The sequence below is a fragment of the Gigantopelta aegis genome, chromosome 13 (assembly GCF_016097555.1).
Source record: "Gigantopelta aegis isolate Gae_Host chromosome 13, Gae_host_genome, whole genome shotgun sequence".
In the NCBI taxonomy this organism is placed as follows: domain Eukaryota; kingdom Metazoa; phylum Mollusca; class Gastropoda; order Neomphalida; family Peltospiridae; genus Gigantopelta; species Gigantopelta aegis.
Window position 1 is genome coordinate 39,205,281 of NC_054711.1, and position 15,200 is coordinate 39,220,480.

General features: G+C 38.5%; 1 protein-coding gene across 1 annotated transcript in view; it reads right to left on the reverse strand.

Annotated features, from left to right (window-relative positions):
- Nucleotides 1-15,200, reverse strand: part of LOC121387807 (epidermal growth factor receptor-like) — a 77,731-nt gene that overhangs the window by 36,226 nt on the left and 26,305 nt on the right. The window contains 7 exon segments of the mRNA XM_041519019.1: nt 3,981-4,072; nt 4,925-4,988; nt 6,599-6,880; nt 9,165-9,278; nt 9,699-9,864; nt 11,008-11,144; nt 13,156-13,407. Of these exon segments, the coding sequence (XP_041374953.1) occupies nt 3,981-4,072; nt 4,925-4,988; nt 6,599-6,880; nt 9,165-9,278; nt 9,699-9,864; nt 11,008-11,144; nt 13,156-13,407 (1,107 nt within the window).

The following is a 15,200-nucleotide window of genomic DNA, read 5'->3' on the forward strand; positions in this document are numbered from 1 at the left end:
GCCTGTATGACTTTGCTTTAATTGGTCATAATATCATCTGAAACAGCAACATGTTCGAGGTACATTGAGAATAACTTGTTAATAACGTAGATATCGGCTTTATCGACCTAGATGTGTGTGTGTGTGATGTCAAAAGTCATAATCTGCTGGTATACATGTACCTGTATCACTGCTTTAATTGGTCATAATATCATCTGAAACAGCAACATGTTCGAGGTACACTGAGAATAACTTGTTAATAACGTAAATATCGGCTTTATCGACCTAGATGTGTGTGTGTGATGTCAAAAGTCATAATCTGCTGGTATACATGTACCTGTATGACTTTGCTTTAATTGGTCATAATATCATCTGAAACAGCAACATGTTCGAGGTACATTGAGAATAACTTGTTAATAACGTAAATATCGGCTTTATCGACCTAGATGTGTGTGTGTGATGTCAAAAGTCATAATCTGCTGGTATACCTGTATGACTTTGCTTTAATTGGTCATAATATCATCTGAAACAGCAACATGTTCGAGGTACATTGAGAATAACTTGTTAATAACGTAGATATCGGCTTTATCGACCTAGATGTGTGTGTGTGATGTCAAAAGTCATAATCTGCTGGTATACCTGTATGACTTTGCTTTAATTGGTCATAATATCATCTGAAACAGCAACATGTTCGAGGTACATTGAGAATAACTTGTTAATAACGTAGATATCGGCTTTATCGACCTACATGTAGATGTGTGTGTGTGATGTCAAAAGTCATAATCTGCTGGTATACCTGTATGACTTTGCTTTAATTGGTCATAATATCATCTGAAACAGCAACATGTTCGAGGTACATTGAGAATAACTAGTTAATAACGTAAATATCGGCTTTATCGACCTAGATGTGTGTGTGTGATGTCAAAAGTCATAATCTGCTGGTATGCCTGTATGACTTTGCTTTAATTGGTCATAATATCATCTGAAACAGCAACATGTTCGAGGTACATTGAGAATAACTTGTTAATAACGTAAATATCGGCTTTATCGACCTAGATGTGTGTGTGTGATGTCAAAAGTCATAATCTGCTGGTATACCTGTATGACTTTGCTTTAATTGGTCATAATATCATCTGAAACAGCAACATGTTCGAGGTACATTGAGAATAACTTGTTAATAACGTAAATATTGGCTTTATTGACCTAGATGTGTGTGTGTGATGTCAAAAGTCATAATCTGCTGGTATACATGTACCTGTATGACTTTGCTTTAATTGGTCATAATATCATCTGAAACAGCAACATGTTCGAGGTACATTGAGAATAACTAGTTAATAACGTAAATATCGGCTTTATCGACCTAGATGTGTGTGTGTGATGTCAAAAGTCATAATCTGCTGGTATGCCTGTATGATGACTTTGCTTTAATTGGTCATAATATCATCTGAAACAGCAACATGTTCGAGGTACATTGAGAATAACTTGTTAATAACGTAAATATCGGCTTTATCGACCTAGATGTGTGTGTGTGATGTCAAAAGTCATAATCTGCTGGTATACCTGTATGACTTTGCTTTAATTGGTCATAATATCATCTGAAACAGCAACATGTTCGAGGTACACTGAGAATAACTTGTTAATAACGTAAATATCGGCTTTATCGACCTAGATGTGTGTGTGTGATGTCAAAAGTCATAATCTGCTGGTATACATGTACCTGTATGACTTTGCTTTAATTGGTCATAATATCATCTGAAACAGCAACATGTTCGAGGTACATTGAGAATAACTTGTTAATAACGTAAATATCGGCTTTATCGACCTAGATGTGTGTGTGTGATGTCAAAAGTCATAATCTGCTGGTATACCTGTATGACTTTGCTTTAATTGGTCATAATATCATCTGAAACAGCAACATGTTCGAGGTACATTGAGAATAACTTGTTAATAACGTAAATATCGGCTTTATCGACCTAGATGTGTGTGTGTGATGTCAAAAGTCATAATCTGCTGGTATACCTGTATGACTTTGCTTTAATTGGTCATAATATCATCTGAAACAGCAACATGTTCGAGGTACATTGAGAATAACTTGTTAATAACGTAAATATCGGCTTTATCGACCTAGATGTGTGTGTGTGATGTCAAAAGTCATAATCTGCTGGTATACCTGTATGACTTTGCTTTAATTGGTCATAATATCATCTGAAACAGCAACATGTTCGAGGTACATTGAGAATAACTTGTTAATAACGTAAATATCGGCTTTATCGACCTAGATGTGTGTGTGTGATGTCAAAAGTCATAATCTGCTGGTATACCTGTATGACTTTGCTTTAATTGGTCATAATATCATCTGAAACAGCAACATGTTCGAGGTACATTGAGAATAACTTGTTAATAACGTAAATATCGGCTTTATCGACCTAGATGTGTGTGTGTGATGTCAAAAGTCATAATCTGCTGGTATATACCTGTATGACTTTGCTTTAATTGGTCATAATATCATCTGAAACAGCAACATGTTCGAGGTACATTGAGAATAACTTGTTAATAACGTAAATATCGGCTTTATCGACCTAGATGTGTGTGTGTGATGTCAAAAGTCATAATCTGCTGGTATACCTGTATGACTTTGCTTTAATTGGTCATAATATCATCTGAAACAGCAACATGTTCGAGGTACATTGAGAATAACTTGTTAATAACGTAAATATCGGCTTTATCGACCTAGATGTGTGTGTGTGATGTCAAAAGTCATAATCTGCTGGTATACCTGTATGACTTTGCTTTAATTGGTCATAATATCATCTGAAACAGCAACATGTTCGAGGTACATTGAGAATAACTTGTTAATAACGTAAATATCGGCTTTATCGACCTAGATGTGTGTGTGTGATGTCAAAAGTCATAATCTGCTGGTATACCTGTATGACTTTGCTTTAATTGGTCATAATATCATCTGAAACAGCAACATGTTCGAGGTACATTGAGAATAACTTGTTAATAACGTAGATATCAGCTTTATCAACCTGGAGATCAAATGAGCGATTTTGTCATGTAGCTAGTAAATGCATGTGACGTCAAAAGTCATAATCTAGACATGTTTTATTTAACAACGCACTCAACTCATTTTATTTATGGTTAAATGGCGTCAGACATATGGTTAAGGACCACATAGATATTGACAGAGGAAACCCACTGTTGCCACCTCATGGGCTACTCTTTTCGATTAGCAGCAAGGGATCTTTTATATGTACCATCCCACAAACAGGGTAGTACATACCACAGCCTTTGATATACCAGTCATGGTGCACTGGCTGGAATGAGAAATAGCCCAATGGGCATGTATAATAACAAGTGTAATGACATAATTTTGGGAAGCGTTGTCATCACATGACATAGTTTCCCCAGTCCTAGCTCAGACTGTGCATGTGAAAATTTACAATATCATTTCATTGTCTTCTAGTTATGGCTGAAACATTTTGAGACATCCTTGTTATTCAATAAAAAATAACAACACTAACATGAACAATAAAAACAACTATTAAACTCATGTGTGAGACTAATTTTACGAAGCTCATGTCAGGATTCTTGTATTACCCTCTCTCTCTCTCGGTCGGACAATACACAAATCCTGATACTCGTTTCATAAAATCAGTACGACACGCCCATGTGGTAATCTTTATATAATGAATTGTGAGAATACTGGTTTAAAAAAAATAAAATTAAAATAATAATAATAATAATAATTAAAAATAATAATAATAATAAAAAAAATAAATAAAAAAAAAAGCTTTTTAATTTAAAAAAAAAAAAAAAAAAAAAAATTTATTGAAAAAAAATAAATAATTGAAAAAAATTGAAAAAAATAAAAAAAAAAAAAAAAAAAAAAAAAAATAAAAATAAAAAAAAAATAATAATAAATTTAAAAAAAGAAAAAAAAAAGAAAAAAGAAAGAAAGAAAAACAAAGTATTATTATTTAAAATTTGTTTTTAACCTTTCCACCAGCTGCTCTGTATTCGTCTTCATTGTAATCGAGAAGTTTGGCCAGTCCAAAATCTGTTATCTTCACCTGCTTGGGAGTCTGGACTGTTTGAACAATAAAAAACAATTACTCAGTAGATAACACACATTTTTTTATATATATGATGACATTCATTTACAGCTGTTATTGTCTGGAGGGCAGAATCCAAAAAAAAAAAAAGTGGCTTGAAATAGGATTTTGATGTACCAGAGAAAGAATGAAAGTGACCACCATGGTTATTCCATGTAGGACAATGTGCTGCATCATACATTCTAGAAGGAAGGAAGGGTTTTATTTAATGACGCACTCAACACATTTTAATTACGGTTATATGGCATCCGATATACATTTGTATGGGAGGAAGGAAATGTTTTATTTAATGATGCACTCAACACATTATATTTATGGTTACGGTATATGGCGTCGGACATGGTTAATGACCACACAGATATAGTTACTCTTTTCAATTAGCAGCAAGGGATTTCTTATATGCACCATCCCACAGACAGGATAGTACATACCACGACCATTGTTACACCAGTTGCAGAGAAAAAAGAAAAAAAAAAAAAAACTTTTTTTAATGACCCAGTGAGGCTAAATAACAGAAAAAGAAGAAGGTTGTTTTGTTTAACGACACCACTAGAGCACACTGATTTATTAATCATCGGCGACTGGATGTCAAACATATGGTCATTTCGACAGTCTTAGAGAGGAAACCTGCTACATTTTTCAATTAGTAACAAGGGATCTTTTATATGCACCATCCCACAGACAAGATAGCACATACCATGGCCTTTGATACACCAGTCATGATGCACTGGCTGGAACAAGAAATAGCCCAATGGGCCCACCGACAGGGATTGATCTTAGGCCGACCACAGCTAAAGAATAGAATTCACTGAAACAATTAATCTTACCCAGCACATTTCTTGCGGCGAGGTCACGATGAACAATACCCCTTTCTTCCAGGTAAATCATTCCCTGAAAACAAACAGTTTAAATATTCATCAAATAGTGCATGTATTCTTGGGGTTGTGCATTATGGCCTCAGTGACATCGTGGTTAAGCCATTGGACATAAGGCTGGTAGGTACAGGGTTCGCAGCCCGGTACCAGCTCCCACCCAGAGCAAGTTTTAACGACTCGATGGGTAGGTGTAAGGCCACTACACCCTCTTCTCTCTCACTAACCACTAACAATTAACAATTAACCCACTGTCCTGGACAGACAACCCAGATAGCTACGGTGTGTGCCCAGGAGAGCGTGCTTGAATCTTAATTGGATATAAGCACGAAAATAAGTTGTAATGAATTAAAGGGTAAAAATGTTTTTGAAAGAAAAGAAAGAAAAGTTTAAATTTTACGACATTCAGCACATTTTGAATTTACAGTTATGTGACCTTAGACATATGGTTAAGGACTACAGAGACAATTAGAGAAGAAACCTGCTGCTATTTGGCGGGTGGAGAAATTGCATATGGAAAAAAGGTCAGTTTATAGAATGAAAAGAAACACTGTTAACCATAACTACTGGCCTCGGTGGCACAGTGGTTAAGCCATCAGCTTACAGGCTGGTAGGTACTGGGTTCGCAGCACGGTACCGGTTCCAAACCAGAGAGAGTTCTTAACGACTCTATGGGTAGGTGTAAAGCCACTACACCCTCTTCTCTCTCAATAACCAACTAACAACTAACCCACTGTCCTGGACAGACAGACTATATAGCTGAGGTGTGTACCCAGGACAGCGTGCTTGAACCTTAATTGGATATAAGGACGTAAATAAGTTAAAAAAAGAAAGAATTATAACTCACTCATACAATCTGGGTACACCAGTTTCACAAGACTTTTGATTCAACGTGGTCTTTGTTTTTCCATACTTGGTCTATGAGACCGCCATTTTAATTTCCATCATCATTAGAGAAAAGAAATCTTACCTATAACTTAATTTAGGGTTGGAGGAATTGCATATGGAGTGAGGTCAGATTACAGAATGAAACAAAAAGAAACAATGTCAATAAACATTCATTATTTCCAATTAATATCATTAGAGAAAGCAATCGTAACTGTAACTTAATATGGGGGGAATTGCATACGGAGAAAGGTCAGTTTATAGAATGAAAAGAAACCATAGTAACTTTAACTCACTCGTGCAATCTGGGTACACCAATTTAACAAGACTTTTGATCCGATGTGGTCTTTGTTTTTCCATAGTTAGTCTTAGAGACCACCATCTTAATTCCAATTACTATTATTAGAAAAAATAATCTTAACTATAACTTAAGCGAGCACTCAACCGACTGAACTAAATCCCGCCCCGAGTAGAATGATGTCAGATCACAGAATGAAAAGAAACCATGGTAACTACAACTCACTCGTGCAATCTGGGTACACCAATTCAACAAGACTTTTGATCCGATGCGGTCATTGTTTTTCCATACATTCTGAATTTACAGTTATGTGACATTGGACATATGGTTAAGAACCTCGGAGATAATCAGAGAGGAAATCTGCTGCCATTTTGGGGGTGGAGAAATTACATACGGAGAAAGGTCAGTTTATAGAATTAAAAGAAACAATGTCAATTTTAACTCACTCGTGCAATCTGGGTACACCAATTCAACAAGACTTTTGATCCGATGTGGTCTTTGTTTTTCCGTACGTAGTCAAGGAGACAGCCAAGCGGCATCAGCTGGGTGATCAGCATCATCTGCGCCGTCATGCAGACGGCGAGAATTCGGACGCAGCACGGAAACTCGACTGACGTCATCACGCGCGCCTCCTCCAACAACTCTTTGTTCTGGTTCGGAGTCCCCTCCTGCAATACCTTTATGGCCACCGGAATTTTGACGTTTTCACCTTCCGGTATCCAATAACCCTGACAAAAAAATAAATTTATAAAGCATTTTGAGAGTACTGCTAAATAGAATACTAAAGGAGCACTGGCGTGGGAAGGGGGGGGGGGGGGGGGGGGGGGGGGGGGGGGGGGGGGGGGGGGGGCGCGCATGTGCCCCACACTTTTCAGATATTTTGCTTTATAATAGTGTAAAAGTGTGTAAATATAAAAGTGTGGTTCCCCCCCCCCATACTTTTTAGATATTTTGCTTTATATTTGCTTTATAATAGTGTAAAAGTGTGTAAATATAAAAGTGTGCCCCCCCCCCACTTTTCAGATATTTTGCTTTGTATTTGCTTTATAATAGTGTAAAAGTGTGTAAATATAAGTGTGCCCCCCCCCACTTTTCAGATATTTTGCTTTATATTAGTGTAAGTGTGTAAATATAAGTGTGCCCCCCCCCACACTTTTCATATATTTTGCTTTGTATTTGCTTTATAATAGTGTAAAAGTGTGTAAATATAAGTGTGCCCCCCCCCCCACTTCAGATATTTTGCTTTATATTAGTGTAAGTGTGTAAATATAAAAGTGTGCCCCCCCCCCCTTTTCAGATATTTTGCTTTGTATTTGCTTTATAATAGTGTAAAAGTGTGTAAATATAAGTGTGCCCCCCCCCCCACTTCAGATATTTTGCTTTGTATTTGCTTTATAACAGTGTAAAAGTGTATAAATATAAGTGTGCCCCCCCCCCCACTTTTCAGATATTTTGCTTTATATTAGTGTAAAAGTGTGTAAATATAAAAGTGTGCCCCCCCCCCACCACACTTTTTGGCACCTTCCTACGCCACTGAGGCTTGTCTGTCAAACCATTTTTATGAAATGAGCCAACAGTTTTAGTACCAACACTGTTCACAAGTTTATCAGTTTAGTATTTTATTTACTACAAACCAACTGCAAACAAGCTGCAACGTAAGAATTAAGCAGATGTCAAGACCCTACTACATGTTATTTTTCTACATCACGCCAATATTACACTACTGTAGTTAGATATTCAGTGATTGTTATCACATGAGCAATATCTAACACCGATGTGGTGTGTAATACATAGACAAAACTACATATATGTGGTTTTCTGATTTCTGTATTCCACTCGTGTATTTCCTGCAGGAAAACCTGATGCAATACTGTATGTGTCTCACATCAGGCCCAACAAATTTTCTTATCTCCTAAGTTCCAAGGGCCATAATTCTGTGTGAAAAATGGGTAAATTGCCATGAAAGTCACTCGATATGTAATGGAACATATGATAAAGGTATAAACCAAATTTTAGCTCAATATCTTGAGGCATATATTGCAAGCAAAAAAAAGTCCCGAAATCTATGTGTGGGACAGACAGATGGACCGACGGACAAAGTCGGACAGACTGCAGAAAGGATACGAAACCTACATGTATAGTCCTCTTTGATTGGACTGGTAGGGGATAAAAATAAATAGTAATGAACAACTCGTCAGTATAGTTTAAATAATGGCTATTTGGTGTTTAAAGTGGAATTACTTTCATACTAGTTTCGTGAAAGGGAAGGAAAGGATATTTGTTTAAAAAACTCTGAATATCGGTATTTTAAAACTATGGTTATTTGGCATCTAATGTGTAATTTGATTGAGAGGGAGAGGAGAGGGAGGGAGGGAGAGGTTGGAGAGAGAGAGAGAGAGAGAGAGAGAGAGAGAGAGAGAGAGAGAGAGAGAGAGAGAGAGAGGGAGGGAGGGAGGGAGGGAGGAAATGCTTTATTTAACAACGCACTCAACACATTTTATTTACGGCATGAGACATATGGTTAAAGACCACACAGATATTGAGAGAGGAAACCCACTATCGCCACTTCATGGGCTCCTATTTTCTATTTGCAGCAAGGGATGTTTTATATGCACCATCCCATAGACAGGATAGCACATACCATGTCCTTTGATATACCAGTTGTGGTGCACTGGCTGGAACGAGAAATAGACCAATGGGCCCACCGATGGAGGTCGATCCTAGACAGACCACGCATCAAGTGAGCGTTTTACCACTGAGGACAGACACAGACAGACAGACAGACAGGTAGAAACAGACACAACAGGAAGCATCTTTCACTATTCAAAATTCCACACAAAACTAATTTTTCCGTGAATGTTTCAACCACAATAGTAGCTGATACATTGAAACTAGTCCTGTACATCATGTTTCACAACTGGCAGGCAGGCTCCTATTTAATGCAACATTCAACGTTGGGTGCACTTTGAACTTTCACCCAGTAAGATGCTATTTGCTTGGTTGTCAACTAACCTTGTACACAGTCCCAAACGCTCCGGACCCGATGATTCCACCGCGACGTAATTCGGACTCCTTAATCAGTCGAAGCCGTGCAAGATCAGGTTTGGCCGTCGTCGGAGTAAGTGGCTAAAAAAAACAATTACAAATATTCATGAGGTAGGTGCAAATATATTTTGAATATTCATGAGGTAGGTGTAATTTTATTATAAATATTCATGAGGTAGGTGCAAAAAATACATCATACATATTCATGAGATAGGAAGAAATATATAAATATTCATGAGGTAGATATAAAATATATTATAAATATTCATAAGGTAGAAGGAAATATATATTACTGATATTCATGAGGTACATGTATGTATAATTATATTATAAATATTCATCAGGTAGGTGTAAATGTAATTATAAATATTCATCAGGTAGGTGTCAGTGGCTAAAATATAAATAATTGACATGGAATACACACACACATGTAGGTGCCAGTGTCTAAATAATATTAATATTAACTACTCTGTTACTTAGCATTCACGGACATGAAAATACCTCGGTTTCCTCGTAACCAGACAGTTTGGCAGTTAGAGCGACCGTCTTCTCCTGGGCCTTAGCTCTCTTGTGCCAGTGGTACGCGAACGCGACAACGACAATACCAACCAGGAAGAGACCACCAATAACAGCACCAGAGATTATTCCTATTTTCTTCTTTTCTTCCCTAGTAAAAAGAATTATGGAGCAGTGAATAAGCTGGGCCCCAAAATGACGGGAACATTTTGTTATAAAAATATTGATCTGTGATATTTCTAGACAATTAAAAATTGATTAGCAACTACTGTTTAATGTTTGAAAATTGTGTAGCTACCTCTGTAACATGCATAGCGAATCGCGACACAATACTGAACAAAACTGAAATTCAAGTTTCAGTTAGCTATACAAAAGGTAACAAAATTAAAGATACTTACATGTATATCATACATGTTCGATATTTCACTATTTTTTATATTTATTTGTTATAAATGACTATACATTAATTGATCCTATGCATAATCTTTGCATAAATAACTCAGGAATATCAAAATTGCAATGTGCTTATAAGCCATGTTAGAGTTTGTTTTGTTTAACGACACCACTAGAGCACATTGATTTGGATGTCAAACATTTGGGAATTCTGACATACTGTCTTAGAGAGAAAACTCGTCAAATTTGTCCATTAGTAGAAAGGGATCTTTAATATGCACCATCCCACAAACAGGATAGCACATACCACAGCCTTTCATATACCAGTTGTGGTGCACTGGCTTATAAGCCATTAAGTCTTGTTCTGTACAGCTAGATTACAGTCATATTACACTGTAACAAATCTTCTGAAATCAACAAAATCCACAAAATCTGACACATTAACTGGATATAGGGCCATTATAGATAGATGAGTTACATGTCAGTACATACCACACACTTTTATACACCCATCTAGAACCACTACTTGAAATGGAATACCTCAAATTAGTCTAATCTAGAAAGGATGATTATCAATACAGCACATACCACACACTTTTATATACCCGTCTTGGACCACTACTAGGAATACCACAGATTAGTCTACTCTAAGACAGATGACTGTTAATACAGCACATACCACACACTTTTATATACCCGTCTTGGACCACTACTAGGAATACCACAGATTAGTCTACTCTAAGACAGATGACTGTTAATACAGCACATACCACGCACTTTTATATACCCGTCTTGGACCACTACTAGGAATACCACAGATTAGTCTAATCTAAAACAGATGACTGTTAATACAGCACAAATACCAATCCCAGACAACTGGTTGGAATGGGAAAACACTTACTCTGCATTCTTCCTCAGTTTGGCGACAACCTCAGGATGTTTGGCGTCGGCGCAGACAGTGTGTGTTGTTGTGCCGTCGATGTTGGAGTCACTCACCTGGTAGGGCAGAGATTCAGGGCATTCCGGAGTGCAGTTAAACTGAAGAAAAAAAAGAGAATTTGTTTTGTTTAACAACACCACTAGAGCACACTGATTTATTTGTTAATTCATGCCTGCTACCATTCTCTATTTACCGTAGCTGTGTCTGTGTGCATCTTAGTAAACCCAGCATGTCCCCATGGCCTCAGCTCCCCCACCGGTAGTCAATGTTAGATCTGCCCCTCAACATCATCTTGACTAACCATGTTTGTTTCTGCATCTAAATAAATATGGCATGTCCTTTCTCATCCATCCCACCTCCCCTCCCACCCCCATCTGATCCCAGTAACTCTCTTGATTACCCCCCCCCCCCACCCCCATTGATAAATTCTGGATCTGGCCCTAATCAGCCTCTAGAAGTTTCCCACATTGGTCAATGGCAGATCTGTTTCCTGGTCATGCTCGATTTCTTTACTTGCCCTGTTTGCATCTGGATCAAGATACACCTGTGTGAAACAAGCCCATCTCACAATCCCTATACAAACTCAGCCACCCCTAAACCCACCCCTGCTACGTTTATCTACTTACCCCAATTCCGTCAGGGTTGAGGTAAACCTTTATGTTAGTGCATGAGAAACAGTGAGTACTGCGAGGTCCATCGCACCCACCACCACACTAAGCTATATATCTGTAACACCCCACCCCGTTGATTAATTCTAGGTCTGCCCTTATCACTTTCCTTGATTCTCTACTTACTCTGATTCCGTCTAGGTCAAGGTAAACCTTCATGTTGGTGCACGCGAAGCAGTGAGTACTGCCGGGCCCATCACACTAAGTTATATATCTGTAACAAACACACCCACCCTACCCCATTGATTAATACTAGGTCTGCCCTTATCACTTTCCTTGATTCTCTACTTACCCTGATTCCGTCTGGGTTAAGGTAAACCTTCATGTTGGTGCATGCGAAGCAGTGAGTACTGCCGGGCCCATCACACTAAGTTATATATCTGTAACAAACACACCCACCCTACCCCATTGATTAATACTAGGTCTGTCCTTATCACTTTCCTTGATTCTCTACTTACCCTGATTCCGTCTGGGTTAAGGTAAACCTTCATGTTGGTGCACGCGAAGCAGTGAGTACTGCGAGGCCAATCACACTAAGTTACATATCTGTAACAAACACACCCCCCATTGATTAATACTAGGTCTGCCCTTATCACTTTCCTTGATTCTCTACTTACCCTGATTCCGTCTAGGTCACGGTAAACCTTCATGTTGGTGCACGCGAAGCAGTGAGTACTGCCGGGCCCATCACACTAAGTTATATATCTGTAACAAACACACCCATCCTACCCCATTGATTAATACTAGGTCTGCCCTTATCACTTTCCTTGATTCTCTACTTACCCTGATTCCGTCTGGGTTACGGTAAACCTTCATGTTGGTGCACGCGAAGCAGTGAGTACTGCGAGGCCCATCACACTAAGTTACATATCTGTAACAAACACACACCCCATTGATTAATACTAGGTCTGCCCTTATCACTTTCCTTGATTCTCTACTTACCCTGATTCCGTCTGGGTTAAGGTAAACCTTCATGTTGGTGCACGCGAAGCAGTGAGTACTGCGAGGCCCATCACACTAAGTTATATATCTGTAACAAACACACCCACCCTACCCCATTGATTAATACTAGGTCTGCCCTTATCACTTTCCTTGATTCTCTACTTACCCTGATTCCGTCTGGGTTAAGGTAAACCTTCATGTTGGTGCACGTGAAGCAGTGAGTACTGCCGGGCCCATCACACTAAGTTATATATCTGTAACAAATACCCCCCCCCCCCCCACCCCAACTGATACTAGGTCTGCCCTTATCACTTTCCTTGATTCTCTACTTACCCTGATTCCGTCTAGGTTAAGGTAAACCTTCATGTTGGTGCACGCGAAGCAGTGAGTACTGCCGGGCCCATCACACTAAGTTATATATCTGTAACAAACACACCCACCCTACCCCATTGATTAATACTAGGTCTGCCCTTATCACTTTCCTTGATTCTCTACTTACCCTGATTCCGTCTGGGTTAAGGTAAACCTTCATGTTGGTGCACGCGAAGCAGTGAGTACTGCCGGGCCCATCACAACTACTACGACACTCCTGGTGACACTGCATGCACTGCTTGGTCTCGTTGTTCGGGTACTTGAAACCCTGGCACTCCGCCACGCAGATTCCACCGTCACTGAATTTCACGCACTCGTTGCAGTAGTGAACACTGGGGCCATTACAGGTGTGACACAACTTGTGACACGGTTCACAGATCTAAAGATAGAACAATATGCAGTAGTGAACACTGGGGCCGTTACAGGTGCGACATAACTTGTGACACGGTTCACAGATCTAAAGATAGAACAATATGTAGTAGTGAACACTGGGGCCGTTACAGGTGCGACATAACTTGTGACACGGTTCACAGATCTAGAACTAGAACAATATGCAGTAGTGAACACTGGGGCCGTTACAGGTGCGACTTAACTTGTGACACGGTTCACAGATCTAGAAATAGAACAATATGCAGTAGTGAACACTGGGGCCATTACAGGTGCGACTTAACTTGTGACACGGTTCACAGATCTAGAAATAGAACAATATGCAGTAGTGAACACCGGGGCCGTTACAGGTGCGACTTAACTTGTGACACGGTTCACAGATCTAGAAATAGAACAATATGCAGTAGTGAACACTGGGGCCGTTACAGGTGCGACTTAACTTGTGACACGGTTTACAGATCTAAAAATAGAACAATATGCAGTAGTGAACACTGGGGCCGTTACAGGTGCGACTTAACTTGTGACATGGTTTACAGATCTAAAAATAGAACAATATGCAGTAGTGAACACCGGGGCCATAGTTCACAGATCTAAAAATAGAACAATATGCAGTAGTGAACACCGAGGTCATAGTTCACAGATCTAAAAATAGAACAATATGCAGTAGTGAATACCAGGGCCACAGTTCACATATCTAAAAATAGAACAATATGCAGTAGTGAACACCGGGGGGGGGGGGGGCGGGGGGCATAGTTCACAGATCTAAAAATAGAACAATATGCAGTAGTGAACACCGGGGCCATAGTTCACAGATCTAAAAATAGAACAATATGCAGTAGTGAACACCGCGGCCATAGTTCACAGATCTAAAAATAGAACAATATGTAGTAGTGAACACTGGGGCTGTTATGACATAACTTGTGTCACTGTTCACAGATCTAAAAATAGAACAATATGCAGTAGTGAATACCAGGGCCACAGTTCACATATCTAAAAATAGAACAATATGCAGTAGTGAATACCGGGGCCACAGTTCACAGATCTAAAAATAGAATAATATGCAGTAGTGAACACTGGGGCTGTTATTTCACAACTTGTGACATCGTTCACAGATCTGAAAATAGAACAATATGCAGTAGTGAACTCTGGACCGTTACATATGCAACACCTATTGTTCAAAGATAAAAAACCAAAACTACCCAATTTGAATGTTTCATGAAATTAACATGGATTTAAAAATTAGACTGATCTTATGATAAGGTTCACCGATCACAAAATAAAACTATTTGGATTACATTAACCTTAAAATCAGGTTAATTATAAGTGCACCTTATGTTCACATAGTTCCGATGTTTGATCGATTTAAAAATTAAACAATTTACAGGCATCAAAATATGCACCGTGTGTGGTAACCCATTTGAAAGTCAGCACTAAAAACAGACTTTTACAATTCTAATTATTATTGCTATAAAATTCCTTCACAGTCCTACAGGGGCTTAGTGTGGTCTGGACTGGAGGGGGAGTTCGAAAGTGAACCTATAGTCCTCCCACGGGGAATGCCTCTTTTCATACTATGAAATTTACTACAATTTATTTATTTATGAGCAGACTGTTTTCTAAATTGAACACAAAAATAGTATTGTTGTGCTATTTCCAAAACAATTTTACTTTTCTTCTTGTCAATCGAAAATGAAAATATTTACAAAAATCATTTTTGTAAGAGGATGGGATGGACTATAGTAGACCTTTTTGGCTACATTTTGCCTGGACACCAATACGAATAAC